The following is a 26236-nucleotide window of genomic DNA, read 5'->3' as shown; positions in this document are numbered from 1 at the left end:
TTCTAAATACGCCATATATATATACGTAACATACATATATATAAGACACTATATATAAATCACATTTTCTGATTTATCTTGTACTAAACTTTAAAAATTATACCGGTATTTGCACTAATTTTATGCACTGCCTGTACAAAAACAGGAGTAGATAAATGTGGAAAATAACCAGTATATACTTGTAATAAGGAGATATCGCTTAAGAGTGGGAGATAGTTAACGCGTTGAACTGAGGAGCATATCCAAGCGACAAGTTGAACGGTACAGTAGGATTTTGATTACGTTATTCGAACCTGGTATGGCACCACAATACTGTAAGGAACTTTAAATGTTTTCGTGCTGTAGGTTATCAGTATGCTTGGTATGGCATATCAAACAGTAACTTCGTAGCTTTTTCATGCTCATCTGAATGTAACAAGATTATGTGAATTATGCAACTCAATTCCATTCCAAGTACTTTACAATCATATGCACCTACTCGGTTGTTTTTTTCTTAGTACCTAATGTGGATGGAGGGATATTACTTACACGACACACGTAAGAATCATGGAATAAGATGTAATGCCTCTGCAATATGAAGTGTCACCTCTGCGCCCATTTCTGGCCCAACACTAATTGGCTGAATCCGTCATCCCAGCCACGCCCCTTTTTTCCCATAAATGCTTAGGGAATGCATCATTACACCTGTCAGAGGAGGAGAACAGTGTCGCAGCTAATTAACTAACTCTTTTTACTTTAACTTGACCTAAAATTAACATCTCTCCATATTGAATGCTGAGCTGTAAAAACAGATTAATACTAGAACATGATGCTAATCACGAAAAAGTGCAGCAATGATATGAATGTTGAGCTATAGCAATGTTTTAGCCACTGAAGTACGTGAAATGAGGTGCAAAACGACGAAAATTTGGACCGCATTAATGTGAAAATTGTACTGTGAATCTGTACACTTTTGATGGTTATGTTTGCATATTCCACCGTGTTATTAAATATTATACCGGGGTAAGTGCTTCAAACACGAAGGATTAGCTAAAGTGTTACCGGTAATACTATTACTGTTTTGTGTTTATATTTCAATTCTCCTAGTGAGAACTTAGAATGACAAATTTGCATTATTTGTCAATTTATAAGTTCATACTCCATGAATGTTTGTGGTATGTTTATAGTCATAAATTATAAGGTACATGAAGCATCACAACCTAAACTGTTCCTATTAAGTTCACTTGAGGACCGACCCTTCCCTGTGAAGGAATGGTGATAGAATTATCCTTCTCTGCACTCGCAAAATACGAGTAGAGAAGGGGCGGCTGTGAAAAGGGTGATGTAAGTGAAAGTCAGATAGTTATAATGACGATGTCTCTAATAAGTTTGTACATGTCAACAGTAGAACCGACAGGGTGCGAATACAGGCAAGCAGATGAAAGGAAACTACCGCCATCACCACTTACACGTCTGTGGTAGCACACCCACGCTCAGGCCAGAATATCGCTGACTTCACTAACGAAATCACTATCAATTCCCTCTCCTAGTTTTTTTTTTTTTTTTTTTTTTTGTAGGAAGGAGAATGAAGAATTTCTCCATCATTATTTCTTCTTCCGGCAAAAACAACTGAGCTACGAAAGGGATAACAGTGTCAGTTCGTGACTTTGGGCCCAGGAGCTGAGTTGAAGTGATGGCATGGATAACATTTTTATGCACTGAATAGAGAACACTTTTATTACCCCTACCCAAAGTAGCTACGGTATGTATTTAGCTCACTCACAGTCAGGACAACTCCAGTATTTAAGGCCAGCTAACGTTTGACACTTAATCACCTGGGTGAGTCATAAGAGTCCGAGTGTTAAGACGTTGATAATTTCAAGACGGTACCTCAGCATGAATATCATAATATTGTTAGCATGAATATCATAATATTGTTACCCACGAAATTTTTCAAATAAAGTCAGTACATACATTTTCATATATATATATATATATATATATATATATATATATATATATATATATATATATATATATATGATAGATAGATAGATACACACACATATATATATATATATATATATATATATATATATATATATATATACATATATATGCAAAGAAAATGGAACCAAAGGCTAGAAAGCCAGCAAGATTGTTGTTCCCTCCATGAAAATATTAAATAACAGAGAGCCAACTTCAAGATCCGTTCATTTCGAGATGCCTGGACACACTGCGTTTAAAAGACTGGAGGTCACAGGTAGAATACAGACAGAAGACAGTTCCAGGGTTGACCTGTTGCATACATGAAGGACTGGGAGTAACAGTTAATTCTTGCAATAGAATTGGACAGATGAATGATGACAATTTGCTACTAGACGGGTGCTACGTGCTACGTCTACATACTGTACTGTTCAACACCAGGTATAAGCAGGGTGTAAACAGACAATACCAGTATCAGCTCGTACACAGGATTTTCAAGTGTGTCTAGCGGTTAGAACACCCGAGTCGGATTGTTGGCCTTGCAAAGGTGCGGTCTCCAAGAGGTGACTGAAAATTTTTGCCTGCATTGCAAGGCGCAGGTCGACGCGGAATTATCATGTTGGAGAAAACACAAGGAAACCATCACTGCGCAAATCATGTGAGGTATAAAGTACTCCAGTGGCTCCAACCCACTCCCCCACCAAAACTCAAGCTCATCCTATTTCTTTGCCCTCACGCCCATTCCTCAAACTCTCTACTCCATTTTCATCACTGGAGAATGTTTTGAAATATACTTCCTCTGCACTGACACGCAGTACCTACAATACCCATTTTCACAAAATACCCCCCCATCCCACCCATTCCTTTGCTCACCAGGCCCATTTCATAACCCCCCCCCTCCACCTTCCCCGCGTTTGTCCCATCACAGAACACCACTAAGGGAAACAGGCTGGTCATCCCCCCTTAAATGCACTGGACTGCACAGCCTCAGTCCGTCACACCTGTAAGTGGGTAAAATGGGACTGATTGCTATCATATTTTCTCTCTCTCTCTCTCTCTCTCTCTCTCTCTCTCTCTCTCTCTATTCTTTCTATATATATATATATATATAGATATATATATATATATTTAGATATATATATATATATATATATATACCTATATCTATCTATCTGTCTCTATATATATTCAGAGACAGATAGATAGATATAGATATATACCGTATATATATACTGTATATATATATATATAAGTGCGGAGGGATAGCGAGGTTTTCTTAAGACCGTATTCTAAGTGACAGGAGGCTGTGTACTACCTCTTCCTTATCGATCTATTCTGCATATTGCACCCTATTAATCATTCGTATTTGATTTGAAGCTTTCAAATATCGATAAAGTTTGCATCAAAAGCATACATGAGGATACTGAGGTGTGACTACTGAATACGTCGCTAAGTAAATGGCGCTACGAAGGCTCTTGTGTCACTGGAAGTAAGTCATACGTTTCTTGATCCCACAACTCCCCTTACGGAACTGCCACTGATGACAGCTGAAAAGCCATTTTTTATTTAAGGCCGCATGAAGCCGTAAGTACTCTTAAGCTCGTCCGGCCAAGTGGTGAGGATGGAGACAAAGCCTGACTAGAGAAGCCTGTGTGTGTATGAGATGGAGGGGGAGTGGAGGAGGAAAACAAGGGTAGGCTGGTGGGTCTATATATATATATATATATATATATATATATATCCATCATCCAATCCTAAATTGCCCCATGAGCGTAGGAGCCCGGGACTAGGCAGCTGGTCCCGACATTTGATATATATATATATATATATATATATATATATATATATATATATATATATATATATGAAAGGGAGTTGTCAGTTGGAGGTAGCGCAGCAAAATGGCAGGAATTGGAAGCCTTGGAAGCGATCTGTGTCCATCCCTTAATGAAATATCCACACGCGTACTGGAGCCCTGACATGCATGAGTGATAATCTGGAATACCTTATAGGTACTAGAATATACGGTATTCCTCCACCTCCAGATCTACATCCTATTATAAGACTGTTACTGATACTCAGAGAACCAATTGCAGTATTCGTAAAGTTGCCTGGGCTTGAGTGTATGCAGGATTGCTTGCTGATAACTTTTCACATATATGGCTACCAAACGCTTCACAGCCAAGCCAGAGTGGATAATGAAGCTGCTAAAAGCAACGACCAAAGTGTTTTATAAAAATTCACTGCTGCTGGGTCTTCCTTGTAATAACTGTAAAATTATCTGCCAAGGAAGAAAACCCTCACAGCTGACGAGAATTATGTGCATCACATCGTTTCAGTTAATTATCTGTACCCTTGAAGGGCAAGCCTGATGGTTTTCTTTAACCCAGAAAACCATTTACGATACTGCGCACTGACCATAAATAATTGATGCCTGGTGGTCTAGTGGGTCAAGGCACTCCAACCCCATGGGATCCGTCAGAGGGTGTCAGGATTAATGCTCAAGTACTGCCACTCAGGGACAAGCGAGGCTGCTCACCCTCGCCTTAGATGCCGGGGTTAAGTAGCTAAGTTGGTCACAGGGCACTACACTCCTGATGGTCGAAAAAAGCACTGGATGAGGGATGGATCACTTTCACTCACTATTACTCACCCCACAACCACATTCTCCCTATCATTCCTCTCTCTCTCTCTCTAAGGACATCTGTTACGTTCCTGTTCATACCTGATGAGTGCACGTAGGGCCGAAACTGTTGCATCTAACCCATTAAACAACTTTTCTAAACTTGAAAGTCGTCCACGGAACGATGTTTACTAGACAGACTCTGAAGACACACGCAGTGTTGCCAGGCAAACTCGGCCAAGTTTTGCTAGATGCTCTCATGAAATTTCCCTTTTTGCTATGAATTTTCCCTAGATTCTGCTACTATGTTTTTTAAGTTCGCTAAAGTATTGACATCCTCCATATTTTACAAAACATGCGGTTAAAGTGTCGACAGCTCCATATTTTACAAAACATGTAGTTAAAATATTGACCTCCATATTTTATAAAATGTGGTTGAAATATAGATAGCTACATATTTTACAAAATTTATGGTTAAAATATTGACAGCTCCACATATTACAAAATACGGTTAAAATATTTACAGCTCCATATTTTACAAAAAATGTGGTTACGAAGTACCTTATGCATTTAGAACGCTATCTTAAACACAGGAAGCACAGTACAAAACTTAATGATCCGAGTCCTTAGTTCTGTAGATTTCATCCCCTTGGGATGGCTAGACAATCTTGAAATCATAGCAGGGCTTATCTGCACAAGCTGTTTTTGCATGCAACACCCCATTGGGTGTTGATGTGTTTAACAGGTTATTCAGTTTGGTTTTTCTTAATCCAAATAATTCATCACTATACAGTATATCTTCCTCAACTCCATCCCTACGTCAAGTGGGGTTGGTGGAGGATTAGTGCCCCTCCCTGTAAAACAACTAACTCTAAGCCCTTGGCCACCCTGTCTGGGATACATGGCGTCTGGCAATGAATGAATGAAAAAAACTCCCAAGTCTGTGTTGCGAAGCAAATGCCACTCAGTGTCATGCCCATTTAAATCCTCCACCGGAACCATGTTTGGAAAGTGAGTTGCAAGGGGGATGACAGAAAGGAGTCATTATCACGATGCTGGAACGGCCTATGGCATCGAGATTCCGCAGGACTGGATCAAATAATTTACACCTCTTCATTATATGCTTCACTCCTTCAGTACCGAAATCGACATCTTAATCTGCAACTGTTGACAATAATTGATTGTCGAAGTCAGGACAGGCAGAAATGGAGGCTGTTATTCGGCCATCATGATAGATTTCCTCCAACGGGAGAAAGTTGGAAGGGTCTCTGATGTACTGTGGATACTGGTGTTGATTTTAAGGTGTCTGGCTTGATGGAACATTCCATGATGGTATACAAAACTACCTTGATTCGTCTGTGAGGGACGTGAAACTTTGGTTCTTCTGCCTGCATTTCTTTATCTACATCACTATAAAGTGGTAGGATATACGAAAATTTCGATGGGGAAAGGGAGTGATCACATCCAGTTCCAAAGACCAGATTAATGGCAAGAAAATGATAATTTGAGAACCGCTTGGTAGCACTTGCCACGATTCTCGACGCCATACATCGAATAATGCAAGAGGGTACCACAGGGAAAATGCGTTCGTGTGCTTTCGGTTCTAAGACCTCGGGAATGGCCCAAGTCTCTCTCTCTCTCTCTCTCTCTCTCTCTCTCTCTCTCTCTTAGACAGGAGCTGTTCAGAAGGCCTGTTCTGAGTAAAATGTTGTTCACCAAAATTATCTTCCTTTTCTCTTTCGGGGACAGAATTTCCCTAAAAAAAAAAAAAAAAAAAAAAATGAAATTTCCCTGCATCTGACCCCCCCCCCTAGACACAAGCTGAACATGCAGAGTTGCCAACTCATGGAGACTAAAAGTCGCTAGATTGGTGTGTAAAAAAGTTGATAAATATAAAGACTACAATAAAGACAACAATGAAAACACCAAGTAGGTTAGCAATTGATGAGGTATAAACAGAAAAACACTCCAAACTACATGAATTCTAATTGTAGCTTCTAATAAATATTATCCATAAAAAATACTAGTGTAGGATATAATAGTAAAGTCTATGCTGAACTCAATAGTGAATATATTATTGCAGAATCATTGTTTGGAAATGACACAGAAGCGAAAAATGTGATATATAGAATTCTGGAAAATAAGAGACCTTTAAAGCTCAGCCACAGATCGGCGACAATCAGCAAAGGCGAGACTGCAGCAAGAATGTCTACCCCACAGCAATCGAGCCGAACAGTCGGCAGTGGCTTTCAAAACCCATCGAAAAAATCTCTGGAGTCCAGTAGACTTTTTTCAGATTATTTTTTAACTCACTATCATACTTTCATAATTGCTGGGCCAAAAAAATTGATCAATATTATTTTCTGCAGCTATATCCCATACGCACAATCCCTACCAGCTCCTGGAGGTTAGGCATAAATCTCCACTGGCCATATTTCAACACAACATTCACCTAGACATTTTAAGCCCTCCCCACTTTTGGTGGATTTTCAGGTGACAGGACATTTGAGCAATTGATTACTTTCTTGATGGATTTCATTTTTAACAATTAGTATAGGTGGTAGGTGGTGGCAACCATCATCCACTCACTTGGTGTAAGTGCTGCCTACTTCTTCCTTAGCCTTTATCATTCTTTTTCTGTGCCTTCCCTCCTCTCTTCCTATTTCTCCCATCTTTCCTGTCACTTCTTATTGCTTTTCTTTCCTTTACGGGTGGCTTTACATTGAGTGACAAGCCAAATGGTTTTCTGTAAGCCAAGAAACCATTTACAAATGCTGGGTGGTAACCATATAACCAAACCATATTTGCTCCCTATGTGTCAGCAAGTGGGTTGGTGGAGGGTTAGTGCCCCTCCCCGTAAAACAAATAAAGTCAAATGGCCACCCCTTACAGGATAATGGCGTCTGGCAATAGATAGATAGATAGACATCCTTTACTTTCATGCTTTTTTTTTTTTTTTTTGTCATGTTCTAGCTCTGATCCAATAGCCTAAGTTGTATGTACACAGGCTGAGATACCATAACATGCTGTCCTTTTCACCCTCAGTCTCCACCATGCCAGTTGTCTGAGTTGCTACTCTTGCTATCCTCTTTTCAAATACCTGTATTAGCTTGGTTCAAGACTACCATCTCTGTATCTGGAATGCTTAGTGGTAACAACAGGTTAACATTAGCATATGCCTCTAATCACAAACGGATGTTATGGAAAGGATGTAGAGCTGTATCAATTGGGTCAGTAAGATGGAAGAACTATAAAGTTGTCAACTGTCTTGAATTTCCAGATTTTCTACATGTGAAGAGAATGGAGAATGAAAGACTGACTAAGAGGGTGTATGTAGGTGAGGTGGAGGGAGGGAGAGGGAGAGGTAGACTGAGGATGAGGTGGAGGGATGGAGTTGAGAGGTATATGAGGGAGAGGGGGGGTGAGTTGGGGGGAGGGTAGTCAAATGGTGGGTGACAGAGCGACTTGGAGGCGTTTTGTCTGTGGCCACCCTTTGCGGGATTAGGGTGTCGGGGTATAGATAGATAGATAGATAGAGCTACATGATTTGGTTCATAATGGCATCCTTCATCACTCCAGTGGCAAACATTACGATGGTGAAACCATGGAGCTCCTGTGTTAGCAATTTTATCATTGTCCAAGCCCCAAGGCTGATGCTTGAGGTTCAACATCAGTGTTAACGGAGATGGGTGAGCTGGAGAGGTTACAGCACATCCTCCCATAGTGGCTGGTTACATGTGAATGAAGCCTACTGGACCCGAGAGAAGTTTTGGGCTGCTTAGGGGAGGCGAACTGGGTAGAAGTCATGGCATTCAAATTTAAACATGCGACACTGAAAATGGTGCAGCATAGAGCCAGAGTGTTCTCCTATATGTACTACACCTATTGCCTCATTAAATAAACCAAAATGTAGCTACTTGTATTACTGGGCTAGATAATCTACTGAGACCACCACAGAGGAGTCAACCATAGATACATCTATGGAGGTCAACATGGTAAAATTCACTTTCTGCATTAAACTTCTCCAGGTAACTCTTAATATGCCACTCAGACTTGTGACTTTCAAACAACACACAGGTCTGGATTGCTTCCATTTTGAAAATGTCTTCCAAACTTCCAACAACAACTCTCAGTTGTTCGTGACTTGTCACTGAGTGTACATGGCAAAAGCAGCTGTATGCTTGTATTTTCTGTTTCATCGTACACAAGACATTAACAAAGCCCTCCATCTTCATATTTCTGTGAATCTTGCCACTTCCTGTGCCTCTTTTCCCATTCATCTTTGTTATAAAATTTCCTTTCTTGAGTATGGTAATTACCTTACAGTAAAGCAGCTCACATTTGACAAGTGCTATCATTAAGTATGTGTTGCAGACTACACAGTTTAAATGCTAGCAGCAGGGCAAACTGCCCACATCATGCACAAATATTAGTTGGTGGAACCAAATTCAGATTGAACTTCAATAAGCTGCATTATTTTTGTCAATTTTTATGCATTAAAATTTCTTGCAATTAGTTTCTGTTTTATGGAAGTTTGGTTACCACCCACACAATTGCAGTCAGTATTTCATCGTGCCCTTATACTGTAGTACTGTTTGGTTTTTGTGTGTAGATGGACATATGAATTCCATCCCAGCCTATTGTGCCAACAGTTATTGGCAATACAGATGAGGAAATGGATAACTAAATTTCCAGGTAATCTGGGACTGTCTGTCTATCTATCTATAGCCAGACACCATAGCGCAAGTTGCAAAACTATTATTGGTATCGGTGTGCAGGTTGGAAATAAATGCCAATAATAGTTTTGCACCTTGCACTCCATAATCCCGCAAGGGGTGACCGTTTGCTTTGAGTTAGTTGTTTTATGAGGAGAGGCACTAATCCTCCACCAACCCATTTGCTGACACATAGGGAACATGTATTAGTTGGTTATATGGTTGCCACCTAGCATTGTAAATGGTTTCCTGGCTTACAGGAAACCATTAGGCTTGTCCCTCAATGTAAAGCCACCTGAAAATGAAAGAAGAGTAATAAAAAGTGATAGGAAAGATGGGAGAAATATGAGGAGAGGAGGGCAGACACAAAAAAAAGAATGATAAAGGGGAAGGAAAAACGTAGGCACCACTACATCAAGTGCGTAGATAATGGTTGCCACCAATTACCACATCTGAGACTGAATAGAGATACAGTAATTGAATTTCTGGTATATGACAGTAGAACACAGTTGTGTACCATTTCTACAGTACATATACTACTGTCAGCCTTATTCCTCACTTTTTTTTTTTTTTATTATTATTTTTGTATTTTCAGTGTTTGAACTGCTATGCATGTGTATGTGAGGGCCAGAAAGGTGTACTGGGAGCCCCTGGTATTCCTGGTCTCCAGGGCTCAACTGGCTTCCCAGGAGAACCAGGAGTTGAGGGCCCTCCAGGTATTACAGCCTAAGTATTGCTTACATTTTTCAGTATCCTTATAAAGTACTGTACAGTACACCCTCGATATAACAAACTACTGTAATTTGTACCAGACTCATGATGTTAAAGCTGAATACCATGCTATTCATTAATTTCCCAGGCGTCATGGTTTTTACTTAACATAGATCATCAAGTATAGAGCGTTGTTTGGCTGTACAGTTGTACACAATAGCTTACAGCTAGGTATAAGTGGCTCATTTTCTCAATAAATGCTCTATTTATGGCTCCTCTCATGATGCTGGTCATCCAGAGACTGATGCGGCTTTCTGTGGGATGGGGAGTAGCACGTGTGTGTGTGTGTGTGTGTGTGTGTGTGTGTGTGTGTGTGTGTGTGTGTGTGTGTGTGTGTGTGTGCATCCGTTTCTGTGTGTAGGGACGCCATCCTGGTCAGTGTTTCCCGCGCATCCATTCTTATACCAAATGAAAATTCATCAAATGAAACATAACGTTTGGCCAGCTCAAAGTGGTTGTTAAAACTGAAATTCGTTAAAAGAGGGCTCTGTATGTCGAGGGTTTGCTGCACAGTACTGAAATTATCCAAGACATGGTAGTATCAGCAGTCATCCCACATTGCATTTCAGTGCTTTGTAAGATTTACTTAAAGTTTGTTGGCTTCAGTTCTCTGTAGGCTTTACATAAAGTTTGTGGTTTGTCAGGTGACATCATGCAATAACTGTAATAATGTGCTACAGAAAAACAACGTTTTCTCTTCCCTTCACTCTGTAGTCTACTTTAATAATGTAATCCATAGTACACAGTGTTGTATTTGATTCTAGTTCTAGCTGACGGTACTTATTTATTATTTAATTACTTTTTTTTTTTTTTCATAGGACGGGTTGGACCACGTGGGGATTTTGGCGAGTCTGGAGCAATGGGAGAAAAAGGCATCCGAGGACAGATGGGGATGCCAGGGTTTCAGGGAACAGCTGGCATACCTGGTTTGCCTGGGCTTGAAGGGCCTACTGGACCCCCTGGCCCTGATGGATGTAATGGAACTGATGGTCGTACTGGATCAGATGGCCTCCCGGGAACCCCAGGGCCCAGAGGACTGCCAGGTTTGAGGTTTTCCTATCATGTACTGTATTACTCTTAGTGCATGCAACTGTTCACTGGAAATGGTAATGAAACTAGGAAGTCCACAACTTTTAGATGATCAAGCTAGAAATGAAACTAAACATTTTCCTTTCATGGAGCCTGTAAAACAAGGCAGGCACAAATAACTTTTGTACTGAGCAAATAGAGACACCCATGTACTTTATGTCCCAATGAACTTGATCTTCCTTTTCCTCTGCACATTGCCTTTTGGGAACTGTAACATAATTATTATCCCAGCCCTTATTCCCACAAAGTGGAATGAGGTAGACTCCAGAAACAAAGAAAGGGTAGACATAAAAGTGGGAGGCTCATCAACATCATTCCCACTGAAACTGGCCACACAAGTATTCACACATCATTCAAACAGTGAGAGAGAGAGAGAGAGAGTAAAAGCAAGAGAAAGTCTTTAGCAGTTTCTTCAAGTAGTGAGTGCGTACTGTGTTGCAAAACAGGTTTAGAATCACAACATAGACAAGTACATGATGGGATTGAAATTTTTTGTGTAATGTACTATACTCTGCCCAATTTAAAGTGACCACAAAAGTGTCATGTGTCCATCGTGAATTCTGAGCTGAAATCTTCAAGAAATTAACATTAGATTATGGTTTTTGGCTGTTAGCCATGAAGAAGTTTTGTGAAAAGGAGGCAGAGACATAATATTATCCCATTCTGCTGTTGAGATAGTCGACATGAAATGAATTACAGAAGTTAAGGTGGACAACCCATAGGAGGTGTGGAAGGCCAAGAAGCTGTCTGCACATGGTAAAGAAATGCATAAGCCACTTATGGAAGTTGAAGCAAAAAATGTGATATAGTGTTATATCAGATGATAGAAGTAAATACCTGAATGCATGGAGCTTCACTTGACGAGGATACATCCCATTTTGACTCAGTAGTCTGCACGACTTCATCTGACACAGGTTACCTGAGAAGGAAAAAATGTAATGATGGGTTTTGCCACTGAATTGAGCTCAGAATTTCTAAGGCTTGAATAAGTGAATGGATCTGTGGCCCTTTTCATTGGGTACCTTTTTGATACTGGTAGTTCTCCAACTTATATGATTTCCCTTGCCTGTTTCAGGATTCTGCCCATCCCATTTCATGGTGGGAAGTAATGTCAGGATTCTGCTAATGATGGACACGAAAGTAAACCTGTAAATTATAGTGCGGTAATATCAGTAAGCTTAATTTCATTGTGCTGTAATGTCATATCGTGAAACAACTAATGAATATTTCTTCTGTAGGTCCTGAGGGTGCACGAGGACCTGTAGGTGAACCAGGGGATGGAGGAACAAACTCTAGAGGCATCAAAGGTGACCAAGGAGAACCAGGACAGGCAGGACCCAGAGGTTACAGGGGTGGGCCAGGACCTAGGGGTCCTAGAGGAGACTACGGGATTCCTGGTTTGATGGTACAGTGGAGAACGAAAGTTTGACCAATAGTTCACCTCTAGGGCTTCTCACTTTCCTCTATTGGCTAATGCTTCTGAGCTGAGAGAGGCATCGTTTATTTCTGTTCCCACAAATGCGTCTCTAATATTATGCATTAGTGAAGAAAGTGGTGGACATTCCCAAATTGCTGAGGACTGTAGATGCAGTGGAATAGTTGGGAAACTTTTGTCCCTGAGTGTTCATACATATGTAATATATTGCATTAATTATCTAGTTATTTTACAGCAGGTTTTTTGACCAGTAAGTCAAGTGATTGATCAAGCTGTAAGCACTTTGTTCGTAAAGGCTTTCCGTCTATTCTTTACCTCTGTCCATATGTTTCTGTTGTGCCTTCCTGTGTGTCTCAAATGATTTTCTAGCTTCTTTCTCAAACATTCTATAATCTTTTATGTTTTTTTATTTTTTTTTTATGGTACTGTGCTGATGTAAGTAATTCATGTAAATGGAATTTTCATAGTTTGGTTGTGTGGGCTAAAAGTAAATGTAAACAAGAGTAATGCAATGATTATGAAAGAGCAGGGGACTCTTTGTCACATGTTGGTGAGTGGGGATGTGGTGGAAGAGATTGCGTACCTAGACACCTTAATATTAAAAAGAAGCAAATGTGTAAAGGAAGTGGAGAGTGGTGTGACCCATGGAAGAATGCTGTGATGGCCTTTATACAGGACAGAGGTCTGAGTACAGAAGCAAGAGAAGTTCCTGTATGTGATAATGCCTTCAGTAACAAATGAGTGTAAGACCTTAGAGTGGTACGAGTAGCGAAGTCACAGGTAAGAGCAACGGAAGTGGGACTTAAGAAATGCATATCATGTTGGTTAGCTGAACAGAATAAGAAATACAGTAAACTCCCGATTATCCGGCGTAATAGAGCCAAAGGCCTGACATATACCGTCAAAATGCCGGGTTATGCAAAAGTCCCCCCTAGAGGCCCCTTACCTCCCATCCCTATATCACTTATCCACTGCCTAACCCTTAAAACACTTTAAAACGTCAAAAATATAAAATACTGTAATGTACTGTTAAGTGCACTGTAATTTTATGTACGGAAGCATTTTCACGTTGACGATGGGGATGTAATTTTATGTACAGAAGCATTTTCATGTTGACGATGGGGATAATATCAAAGTCCCCCCAGCCGGAAGACCTGTTTTCTCTCACCGGGCAGTACATGTACTGCATAATGCACACATTTTAAATACTATAAATCATCAAAAATCAGCTAAAAGACGTTCCTAATATTGAAATACTGTTTGTACGGTGAAGTACACTGTAATCTTATGTACAGAAACACATTTCATGTTGATGGTGGTGATGATGATGATAATGGTGCTGGTGATGTAGACATTATTGGAGAATACAGTACAATAACACCCAAAATAAACAATAAAAGCATAAAAAAAAAAGAAAAACTTGAATAAAGTGAAGCACGCTTCACTGTTCTGTACTGTACTGTGTACACCATACTGTACTCTCTTCTGTCGAAATTCTAGCAGATGACTCCACCACCCGGAACACAACAAAACTTTTGTCTTGTAGTAGCAAGGACAAACATCACTTGGGAAGAAACAGTTGTCTAACTGAATTTATATATTGTGTTAATGATTCCATTGTATCTTCAATGTCGAGACCAACTGCCTAGCCCTAGGCTCCTATGCACCTCATGGGGCAATGTAGGATTGGATGATGGATGGATGGATGGATTCCACTGTAGCGTGGTTATTTTCTATCTATCTGTCTATAGCCCGAAGCCCTAATCCTGCAAAGGGTGGCTGCAGACAAAATGCCTCCGAGTTGCTCTGTCACCCACCATTTGACTGCCCTCCCCCCAACTCACTCCCCCCTCCTTCATATACCTCTCAACTCCATCCCTCCACCTCATCCTCAGTCTCCCCCTACCTCTCTCTCCCTCCATTTCACCTACATACACCCTCTTAGTCAGTCTTTCATTCTCCATTCTCTCCACATGTCCAAACCACCTCATTGTATTTCTCCTAATTTTCTCAATCACATCTACATCCACCCCACAACATTCTTTCACTTCTTCATTCATTAACCTGTCCCTCCATGTCACTTCACATGCTCCTTTCAGGTAACTCATTTCCTTCCATTTCACCTACATACACCCTCTTAGTCGGTCTTTCATTCTCCATTCTCTCCACATGTCCAAACCACCTCATTGTATTTCTCCTAATTTTCTCAATCACATCTACATCCACCCCACAGCGTTCTTTCACTTCTTCATTCATTAACCCGTCCCTCCATGTCACTCCACATGCTCCTTTCAGGTAACTCATTTCCACTGCTCTCATTCTTGCCTTGTTCCCCTCTAGCAGGGTCAACGCCTTGCCTCCATACGTCAGGGTTGGGATCACAATACTATCATGCAGTGACTTCTTAACTTTTGTACTCACCGCCCTATTTCTCATTACTGCTTTCAGTGATTACTTTGCTTAATAGAATAAGCACATATGTATCAATTCTTCTTTTTTATGAACACAGTTTAATTGACTTTCTTTCCAATACACTTTCATTGGTGCCTTAGTTGAATCCAACAGTCACTTGTACAGTGCAGCACTGTACATTTCAGAACACTGTAAATTGTACTTACCGGAGAGGAGAGGAAGGGGGGTGGGGTGCAGTATGAAGTGTCAGAAAGCCACAGCAGCACTAGGAGGCCAGCCAGGTTTTGGAGGGAAACCCATCGCAACATTGCCACATACAGTAATAATAATAATGTTTTGGAAGATACAGTACATAGAGTGTGGTGTAGGCTTATTTGAATATTGGCACCATAGTGGCGAAGGAATACATTGGAGAGTAAGAGAACAGCCACCTTCCTTCTCCCAGCCAATGAAAACCCTGCATTAGAATTTTCCTTCCCCTGACTTAGCCAATCAAAACTCTTCTACTCCCAACCACTGCATCTCCCCGCCTTACCCACCACCAAACAGCCTGTGAGCTGCTAGGCCCACCAACCATCAATCATCCCTTTCTCCCTCCCTCCACCCCTTTCATATTACGGTACATGTACAGCATAACCCTATTCTTTTTGTGTATTTTATTCCTTTATTTTCTTTTTTTTTGTGATTGTGGCTGGATGTTTAATGACAACAACTGTCTCATGTAGGGTAATAATGTACTTTTAACCAGAAGAAAGGGTCCTTCATGCCAAGTAGTGTCAAAGATTTTATGCTTTCTGCCAGATACCATTTTAATTCAGCCATTGGCTACACCAAATAATGTTGTATGTTGGGTAGTGGTGAGACAGATACTTGGGAGTTTACTGTGTATATAGTACTAAATATGAGTTTCATGAAAGACTTGGAGTAAGGATGTCTGTTGATCAAATGGTATGAGAGAGTTCCTTGATGTTATAGGCACACAACAGAATACATATGAATTGGGTTGTGAGTAGAGCATTTATGAGTGAGTTTAAGGGCAAAAAGAGATATAGAAGACCAAAAAAACAAGTTTGATGGATATGGTAGGTGAATGTAGTGTGTGTGTGTGTGTGTGTGAGAGAGAAATGGTAAGCCTGTGAGGTAGAGCTGAGAATTTTTAGACTTAAGTTAGTGATGCATGTTCCACTTCACTGGGCACTCTGTAGGTAGTTCTACTTTTAGAGTCCTCTCACCCCATATGTTATTGAGAAATAGGATGGGATATTGACAATTTTTTTCTTGCTGTGTCACTGCTCTAATACAGTACCTCATTTATTTCACTATTTTCACCCTTGCTGTCATATGAATGGGTTGTATTATAACTGAAATTCTGTAATTATCATAGCTCTCCCCTAGTTCCTAAAAAAGCCACATTTCTTTGGCTGTTAGTATTGTTTGGTGTTGTGAAATATAGAAAATGGTCATAAATTTTTGTGTATTTCATATGTTTTTAGCAATACACTGTGAGTCATATACTGTATCTGGAAACATATTGGAAAGGACAAATTGCATGATGTCCTCAAATGACATCCATCCCATTCAGTGCAAACCCAAAAGTTGTCAGTAACCACTACTGGCATGCAGGATGATAACAGTGTGTGGTCCTGTGATAAAAGCCATCATAATTTATGTCACCATAAATTCTTCAAAGTGAAAAAACACTATATTTTTCCCTGTATGACATTTCCAGACTTGTAACTCACCCCGTAGATGTTACTCAGATTTCAAGTTGCACTCTTTTCGTGACTTACAGTAATGGGCTGGCAGCTTTAGCATAAAAAGAGGAAACAAATGAAAAAAGAAATAAAAGTATGACAACCCTTTCAATATAGTGATTTTTTTTTTTTTGGTCAGTCTACCACTATGCAACTTTTTATAGCTTGGGAAACATTTCTCTGTTGGTGAAGGGGTTGATGAAGGCTACATATAACCCCTGCAGTTAAAAAAAGATTATCCACAGCTAAATAAAATTATTTTATCTGGAGATAACAAGTATAAAAAATAAAATACCCCTTCTGAATGAAGGGGTCTATTGAATAGAGATTGGGAATGTCAGCTTCTTCCTTTTTAACTTTAAGGGTGAACGAGGTGATCTTGGGTTCAGAGGACCATCTGGAGAGCCTGGAGACCCAGCACCAGCTTATCCATCAATCAAGGGTGATCCTGGACAAAAAGGCGAACCTGCCACCTTCATACCCACTTTGTAAGTCATTGTATGTGTGTGTGTGTGTGTGTGTATTTACCTATTTGTATTTACCTATTTGTAGTATACAGGAATTGAGCAATGCTCGTGTTGTCCTGTCTCCATATCCACATTTATCAAGTCTACCTTTACACACATGAATGTTTTTCTCATGCACCACCTCTTTGTCTAAGTCGTTCCAAATATTTAAGAATATACCTAATTGTGATATACACGGAATGTACTATGCTCGTGGGTTTCCGTCGCTGTTTCTCAATAAGTCGAATTTAACTTTAAACTCGTTTATGTTTTTAGACTGGACGATCTCTTTGTCCAGGCTATTCCATAAGTCTATACTTCTGTAAGGAAAGCTATATTTCTTGATATCCTTCAAACAGCTTGACTTTTTCAATTTCATTCCATGTCCTCTTGTTGCTCTCTTATCCCATACAAACAGATCTTCTTTGTCAATTTTATCTACTCCCACCATGGTCCTGAACACACCATCATGTCTCCCCTCTTTCTCCTTTCCTCTAACGAAGGCAAATCCAGTTTTTCCAGCCTCTCTCTGTATGACAGGTCTGTCAGACTGGGGACCATCTTGGTTGCTGTTCTTTGTATTCTCTCAATCTTGTTTATATCTTTCTTTTGTGTGGGGACCACACTACCGCTGCATATTCTAACCTGGGGCGGATCATGGCCACTATCAATTTTTTCATCATTTCCTCATCCATATAATGAAATGCTACTCTTATGTTAGTCAAGAGCTTATAAGTCTCTCCAACTATCTTGTTAATGTGCTTTTCTGGTGACAAACTATCTTGGACCAGCACTCCCAAATCTTTCTCTTCTCTCCTTTTCGTGATTAATTCATTACCCAAAAAATAATTCAGTGATGGTCTCTTGGTACTTTTACCCATTTCCAATATTTTACATTTCTTTACATTAAATTTCATTTCCCACGTCCGGCTCCAATTGTGTATCCTATCCAAATCCTCCTGCAGTATTTTACAATCCTCCTCAACCTCTATCTTCCTCAAGATCTTTACATCATCAGCAAACAGACTCGCATAACTGTTCACTCCATCTACCATATCATTTACATAAATCAGGAACATTACTGGCGCCAACACTGAGCCTTGAGGGACTCCACTTGTTACTTCCCTCCATCCAGACATCTTTTCCTTTATTACTGTCCTCATTTGTCTGTCTCTCAAAAAGTCTCTCATCCATTCCAGAAGTTTCCCCTTTAGTCCTCCTATATATTCTAGTTTCCACATTAGTCTCTTATGAGGTACCTTGTCAAAGGCCTTCTCTAAGTCTAAGTACACACAATCCACCCAACCATCTCTCTCCTGTACCACATCAATCGCTCTTGAGTAAAAGCTCATCAAGTTTGAAACACATGACCTTCCACTTCTGAATCCAAACTGACATTCAGCCAAAATATTCATCTCTTCCAGATATTTTATCCATCTGTCTTTCAGGATTCTCTCACACAATTTTGCGACCATGCTGGTTAGAGACACTGGTCTATAATTCAGGGTTCTTCCCTGTTTCCTCCTTGTAAATTGGTACCACATTTGCCCTCTTCCATTCTTTTGGCACTTTCCCTCTTCCAGTGAGCATACAATTAAGCTGTGAATTTTATCCGCCAGTTGTTCTCTGCATTCCTTCAGTACCCAATTAGAAATTCCATCAGGTCCTGGGGCTTTCCTTACATCTTGAGTTTCCAGTAATTTATACACTTCCTGCACCTCCACTTTTATATCTTTCATCACCGGAACATTTCTAATCACTCCCTCCCCTTCCACAAGCTCCTTTTCTTTAGTGAAAACTGACTGGAAACGTTTGTTCATTATTTCTGCTTGCATTGCCGCATCATTAAAGACCTCTCCATCTACTTTCAGCTTGGTGATTCCTTTTGTTTCAGTTTGCCATTAACAAATCTATAAAACAGTTTGGGTTCATCCTTGCATTTGTCAATTATACCTTTTTCAAAATTCCTTTCTTCTTCCCTACGTATTCTTGTGTATTCGTTTCTTGTTCTTTTATATTCTTCCTTTGTTCTGTCGTTACCTCTCTTTCTCCAATTGTTCCACGCCTTATCTCTCTCTTTTTTGGCTATCATACACCTTCTATTAAACCACTCCTTTTCCTGTTTTCTTTCCCTCTTACTCTTGGTACAAATTTTTCCACTCCCAAATTATAGAGGTCTAGAAAGATATCCCACTTCCTCTGTATCTCTCTTGTTTCTCTGAATTTTCTCCAATCCGCATTTTCAAAAAGTTTCTCAATCCTGTAAAATTTGCTTTGCCAAAGTTGTATCTTCCCTGTCTATGAAGCTCGTCTCTTGGCTCGACGTTTCCTATTAACATCTGGAACTCAATGACCACGTGATCACTTTTTCCCAAAGGACAGAGATATTCCAATGATTCTATTACATCAGGTCTTTGGTGAACAGTAAATCTAACCTTGCTGGTGTGTCCTCACCCTCAAACCGTGTCTCTTCATTGACCCACTGCGTCATCACATTATTCATTATTATATTTAATAACATAGTACCCCACAGAATCCTCGCCGCCTCCAGTACCATTCCTCCCAGTTCACCTCTTTACAATTAAAGTCACCCACCAAAATTATATTATTGCTTTTCTCAATTATTTTTTGCAAGTAGCTAGCCATATCTGACAACAACTCATGGTATTCGTCATCCTTCCATGCTCTCGTCTTTGGGGGAACATACACTACCGCCATATCTCTCTTAACATTCTCTCCAGTTTCTAATTTCATATATATCACTTCAGCCCTGCCTTCTCCCATTTCCACAGTATCTACATTTATGTTGTTCTTCACTGCTATCATCACTCCTCCTCCTTTTTTTTCTTTTCTGTCTTTTCTCCACAGTTTGTATTTACCATCTCCCAAATGAACATCAATATCTTCTCTTAATTTGGTCTCTACAAAGCACATGACATCAGGTTCATGTTCTCTCAAGAAATCATTAATTTCGATCCTTTGTCGATATGAAACCATCAACATTAGTATATATCACCTTCAAATTATTTTTGACATTATTAATACCCTCTTCTCTCCTACTCTCTGTCCGTACCACTTCCTCAACTTCTGATCTTTCACAACCATCCCCCCTAATTTCCTTCACTTCTATTTCCTTAAATACCATTTCCTTACTTTCATATCCAATACTCTCCAAAAAAAGTATTACGTTCTTCCTCTGTCCTCTTATCATTTTTTTCCTTTACTTCTTCCTTTAATGATTTTAAAGCTTCTCTTTCTTCTTCATTCAGATCTTTTCTTATTATAATATTTTCCATCCCCGCCTCTTTGCTTAATTTCCAGGTCACTTTAAGTATCTCATTTATTACACTTTCTGATGTAAACTTGACTCTCATTGGTCTTGTTTCCCCTTTCTTATAAGGCCCTATCCTCCTTACTTCCTCAATTTCTTTTACCCACTTGTTTCCTTCGGGGTCAATCTTGCCTAATATTCCTCTCACCATGTTCGTGTCTCTCTCTAGGTCTTGCGAACCTAACCTTTTCTTCCTCTTCCCTATTTCCAAATACTATCACACATCTGTTCCTTTCTACAGTTTCTCTCACTATTTTCTCTTTTTTTCTTCAGTATTTTCACTACATTTTCTTCCATTTCTTTCTTGTTCATTTCCCTTTCTTCCTGGATGATCTCTCTTAAGCTGACCACTTCTTTCTGTTCTTCTTCTACGTGTGCCCACTTTGCCTTGTGTTCTTCTAGTACATTACTCACCTTCTCCGTTTTATTAGTACTCTCTTCAAGTTTCCTCCTCAGTTCAACATTCTCCCTCTTCAAATTCTTAATCTCTTCATTGGCTGTTTCGTTGGACTGGATTAGACTCTGTATGGTGGTTTCCGTATTTCCTGACACATCCTTTATCACTAGATTCTCTACTTTTTTTTCGAGTTCACTAATCCTCATAATTAATGTTTTCACTAGGTCCATGACATTAGTATTAGCATCAAATCCTTGAAATTCCATTCCCTCATTGTTTACATTTTCGGCCATCTTTAACGTACCGATCAAGTACCTAAACAGCTGTTACCAATAAGCCACAAACATTCATGTATACTATTGCCAACAAATCTTTACATTTTTGGTAGTCTACCAACTTTCATTATTTTAAATTTAAAGAAAGACCCTAGGAGACAGGACAGACAAAATTCCTGAAACTACTCAAGGTCAGGAGCGATGCCTTGGACGTCCTCTCTCTCCGGCTGTTCGTGTGTGTGTGTGTGTGTATAGAGACGCCACACTGATTCCTGTGTGTGTGTGTGTGTGTGTGTGTGTGTATGCATTTTGGTTGTTGTGATACTTACTCACTTTTGCTGCATCTCATTTCTATTACCAGCCAGAATTTTCCCTGTAATATATATTGTACATAGTTGGTTAATGCCTCATCAGTTGCTGCACTGTTGAGAGGACTAATACCATCATCTGCATCTCTGTCTTTGTTATCTTCATGCTTCTGACAAATAAAGAGGTGATTCCAAAAATCGGAAGAGGAGCTTATAAGAATAGAAATGGGTTCAAGGTCAGTTCACTTGTCATTCAAACCATCAGGAGTTTCAACTCCACTTGACGGGCGTTTATCTTCCACATTATGTGTCTTATTTGATTTAGCTGCTCTTTTAGTGTGTGTGTGTGTTAACAATATGGCAAGGGATCAGTTTGGTTGGATGAAGTATGAAACAGAGTAGCATATGATGGGCTTAGCACCCTGTTTTAATATGTTAGCTGCAGGAATGATTGTCTGGCAGTTGTATTTGAAGTGCATCTATAAAGAACAAGCACAGTTGTCAACCGCATGACCTGTGTTTGGCCATTAACTGTCATAAGACATAAAGAAATTAGTGTGGTGAGCAAAGGAATGGATAAGATGGTTTGTAATGTTGGTGGGTGGTAGGGCATTGGCAGAAATGTATATCCTTTGAAAATCAAAGTTGTTAAATTAATTTTTTAAATATAATGAAGCTGTATTTTATAATATCTTCCAAGAGTGAATATGTTCATGGGATAAATAACTGAATATGGGGACAAACAAATGATTGTGATGAGTTGAAATTTTTGTTGGGGGTTAGGAGAGGTCATGAGAGTGAAAGTGGGTGCAGTAAAAATTTTGATTTGAGTGTTCTCCAACAACAAGACAAGCTTGTGCTGCTCTTATTAGCCTAGTTTCATGTGAAAAAAATACTAGAAACATTACCTGTTGAGATGGATACGCTTGTGAGATGGAATCATGATTCCAGGGATTTGGTTGAGTGTGTAGGCAGTTTCACTGGACATGCTATTGAAAGGTCTCCCACTGATGGTTCCTGGATCCTGTCTTACTGTATCTTGGGTTCAGAATTAAGGGAAGGATGATGATGGCTGTTGCTATTATTGTTGTTGCTTTTTTCATTAGCATTACCATTATTATTGTTATAATTTTTCTTTTCAAATTTTTAGGCAACCACCCACAGGAATCCGTGGTGAGAAGGGAGACAAGGGTGTACTAGGCCCACGTGGCCTACCTGGTGCCAAGGGTCCTGTGGGGTTTGTGGGAATTTCAGGGGAGAAGGGTGTGAAGGGAGAACGTGGAATAGAAGGACAGAAAGGCAAACTAGGGCGTCCTGGTCAGAGAGGTCCTCCAGGTGCAAAGGGCTTCAAGGGTGCTCCCGGTATGGCTGGATTTCCAGGAACAAAAGGTCAAGAGGTATGTGTGTGTGATAGTTATCTTCCATTTGTGTGAATCTGGTACAGTTTCTTATCCTTATTTTGGCTATGTTTACATTTAACTTGGCCCGTGGTATTCCCAACAAAAGGTAATTTGAGGTAATATCTTGGAAATACTTATCATGGGGTTAAGACCACAAACTGAACAAAGCAACTGGGTGGGGGTGGCCACACTCCGCTATATGTTACATTACATTACATAACAATTAAAGACCTTAAACCTTGCTAACATGTGTAGATCTTTTCATTTTATTGTGGCTCGGCATCTGCCGAGATGCTCCCTGCTGAAAGAATCTCATCTGTATTTCACATAGTAGAAAGTCTCTGAAACCTTTGCGGTCAGGGTATGTCGTGTCATGTCATTTCTCAGCAGAAAATAGAGTAAGCATTGCTTCACTACACTTGCTTGCTTTGCTCACTGCTCTCGCTCACTCGTAATAAAGTGCCCAATTGCCAAGACCTCATAAACCACCAGATCCAGTAGTGTTTACCACTGCACACTACTGTCACCCCTGTCATCACTTTTCCAGAATATTCTTTCTGCCATCTTCTTATATCTATTCTGTTTTTTAGCATGCACCTGTTATCATCCTTTAAATTTTTACAGTTTATTTATTTATTTATTTTTAATTTTTTATTCATTTATAATTTATTTTTTATTCACTTATTTATCTCCTATGCATTACATTTTACACCCAGTCTTATCTGTTAGCTCCTCCTTCCAAAATGGTTTACCATTTTCAGGATTCTGGTATTTTACATTTCCTTTCAGTGTTTTTTTTTTTTTTTAATTAATTTTACTCTTCTCTTGACTAATCTTGTAGCTATATCTTGCTCTATATTTCCCTTTAGTTTTCATAATTTATTCATTTTATTATTTCTCTTGACTGCCAATAATCTTTTCACATATTTCTTGCTCTGAATATACCTGTATTCCCTCTAGTTTTCATGAGAGTACATTTCTTCCATCATTATAATTATATTCCCTGCTTATTCCACTGTTCTTTCACTCTCCACATCTTTCTCCATCTTTTGTTCCTAATTGTCAGCCAGTGACTTGGTACTCAGCTTTTCCACTTTCAGTTGCCTGCTTTGAGTATTCTTTTCACTCACTTTTCTCATATTCACCTTGCAAACCACAGCCACTTGGTCCAACAAGCCACTACATCATTATAATGTTGTCAGTCAGATTTCTGTATGAATTCCCCAACCAGGTTTGTTCCATTCATCTATGAACAGATAATGGTAGTGTGCACTGGTAAAAAGTTAATTGATCAGTATTGAAGTCACAGCATGATAATTCTGTTTTAAATTCAGTAGCTAGAATCAATTACTTTTCTTTTTAGGGAGAAGGTGGTGAGCCCGGTGTTGATGGCCGACCAGGTCCCATCGGAGACATAGGACTGCCAGGAATATATGACCCTGAAGACACTATTGTTTATAGAGGTCCTCCAGGCCCCCAGGGTCCCACTGGCCCCCCAGGGTCACCTGGAGCGGATGGACTGAATGGGCGACCAGGAGGCTTAGGGCAGCGAGGACCTCCCGGTGTTCCTGGTCCCCTAGGACCTAATGGAAACCCAGGACCAAGGGGAAGATCTGAGAAAGGGTCTCCTGGTGAAGATGGTAAGATTAATCTTTGCTATTTTAATATTTTTTGAGGCACTGGTATGAAAAGGTGTAAGTACAGCAAGACCCCTTTATCTTAGAGCAAAAATATAGCAAAAATATATCATACTGTCATTGTCATGTCACAGGGGCATTTGCCTTCTTAGTGTAATAGGAAAAGTATATGGCAGGATACTTATTGACAGAGTTAGGGAAATAACAGAGAAATTAATTGGAGAAGAACAGGGAGGTTTTAGGAAGGGAAGAGGTTGTGTAGATCAAATATTCATTCTTAGATCTTTAATGGAAAAGTTTCTAGAAAAGGGAAAGAAGTTGTATGCAGCCTTCATGGATTTGGAGAAAGCGTATGACAGGGTGGATAGGCAAGGATTGTGGAAAGTATTAAGAATATATGGAGTAGATGGGAAGTTGTTGAAGGCTGTGAAGAGTATGTATGAGAATGCTAAGGCTGCAGTGTGTGTGGATAGTGAACAGAGTGAATTTTTCTGTTTGAAGGTTGGATTGAAACATGGATGTGTCATGTCTCGATGATTGTTCAGTCTGTATATGGATGGGGTTATAAAAGAGATACAAGGTAGGGCAGTGGATGTTGGAGTGGCCCTGGTGAGAGAGGGTAGTGTCTGGAAACTCCCTGTACTGTTGTTTGCAGGTGATATTGTGTTGTTAAGTGAAGACGAAGGGGAGCTGCAAGGCTTGGTGGATGAGTTTTGGAGAGTTTGTAAGAAATGGACTCTAAAGGTGACTGTAGGCAAGAGTAAAGTGACGGCCTTCAAGAGAAGTGAAGTCAGTGAATGTACAGTGAGACTGGATGGAGAGGAAATGGAAAATGTGAGTGCATTTAAGTACTTGGGTAGTGTGATGAGTAAGGATGAAAGTTTGGAGGGTGAAGTGCTTGAGAGGGTGCAGCAGGGAAGAAAGGTTGCTGGTTCCTTGAAAGCAGTAATAAGAAACAGAGAAATGAGCATGGAAGTGAAAAAGCTACTACATGACAGTATTGTGTTACCAATTCTAACATATGGAAGTGACGCTTGGACTTTGTTGGAGGGACAGAAGTCAAGAGTGAGAGCAGTGGAGTCATGTGGAGAGACAGACTGACAAATGAGGAGGTGAAGGAGTGTTATGGTGTGGATGTAGATGTGGTAGGAAGCATTAGGAGAAACACATTAAGGTGGTTTGGCCATGTGGAGAGGATGGAGAGTGAGAGACTGACAAGGAGAGTGTATGTGAGTGAGGTGGAGGGGGGGAGAGGAGAGGGGAGGCCAAGGATGAGATGGAGAGATGGAGTGGAGAGGTATATGAGAGACGGGGGTGTGAGCTGGGAGCAGGGCAGTGAAATGGCGGGGGACAGAGCGATATGGAGGCAATTTGTTTGTGGCCACCCCCTTACGGGATTAAGGCGTCTGGCAATAGATAGAAAGACAGATAGTCATTGTCGTCATCGTCATCAATGTTTTCATCAATCATTATTGTAACCCTGTTTCTCATTGCAGAATGGAATAGTTAGGATCCAGTAATAGGCACTGCTTCTCATGTAGAAAGTGTTTCCTTCCTTCAGTAGCCTGGCTTCAACTTCGTACACAATTAACACCTTCCACAGGGTCCCAATTAATCT

The 26236-nt window shown here is 40.0% G+C and overlaps 1 protein-coding gene across 1 annotated transcript in view; it reads left to right on the top strand.

Annotated features, from left to right (window-relative positions):
- LOC145393672 (uncharacterized) overlaps positions 1-26236 on the top strand; it is a 77031-nt gene that overhangs the window by 172 nt on the left and 50623 nt on the right. Inside the window, exons 2-7 of the mRNA XM_080267722.1 lie at positions 9899-10019; positions 10893-11117; positions 12402-12568; positions 17128-17252; positions 22732-22978; positions 24345-24621. Of these exons, the coding sequence (XP_080123848.1) occupies positions 9899-10019; positions 10893-11117; positions 12402-12568; positions 17128-17252; positions 22732-22978; positions 24345-24621 (1162 nt within the window). The remainder of the gene's footprint in view (positions 1-9898; positions 10020-10892; positions 11118-12401; positions 12569-17127; positions 17253-22731; positions 22979-24344; positions 24622-26236) is intronic.

This window comes from Coenobita brevimanus, chromosome 25 (genome assembly GCF_032717465.1).
Source record: "Coenobita brevimanus isolate Jiangsu-jjx chromosome 25, ASM3271746v2, whole genome shotgun sequence".
Taxonomy (NCBI): domain Eukaryota; kingdom Metazoa; phylum Arthropoda; class Malacostraca; order Decapoda; family Coenobitidae; genus Coenobita; species Coenobita brevimanus.
Note: the sequence above shows the minus strand (reverse complement) of the source record. Positions and strands in the feature narration are given on the sequence as shown.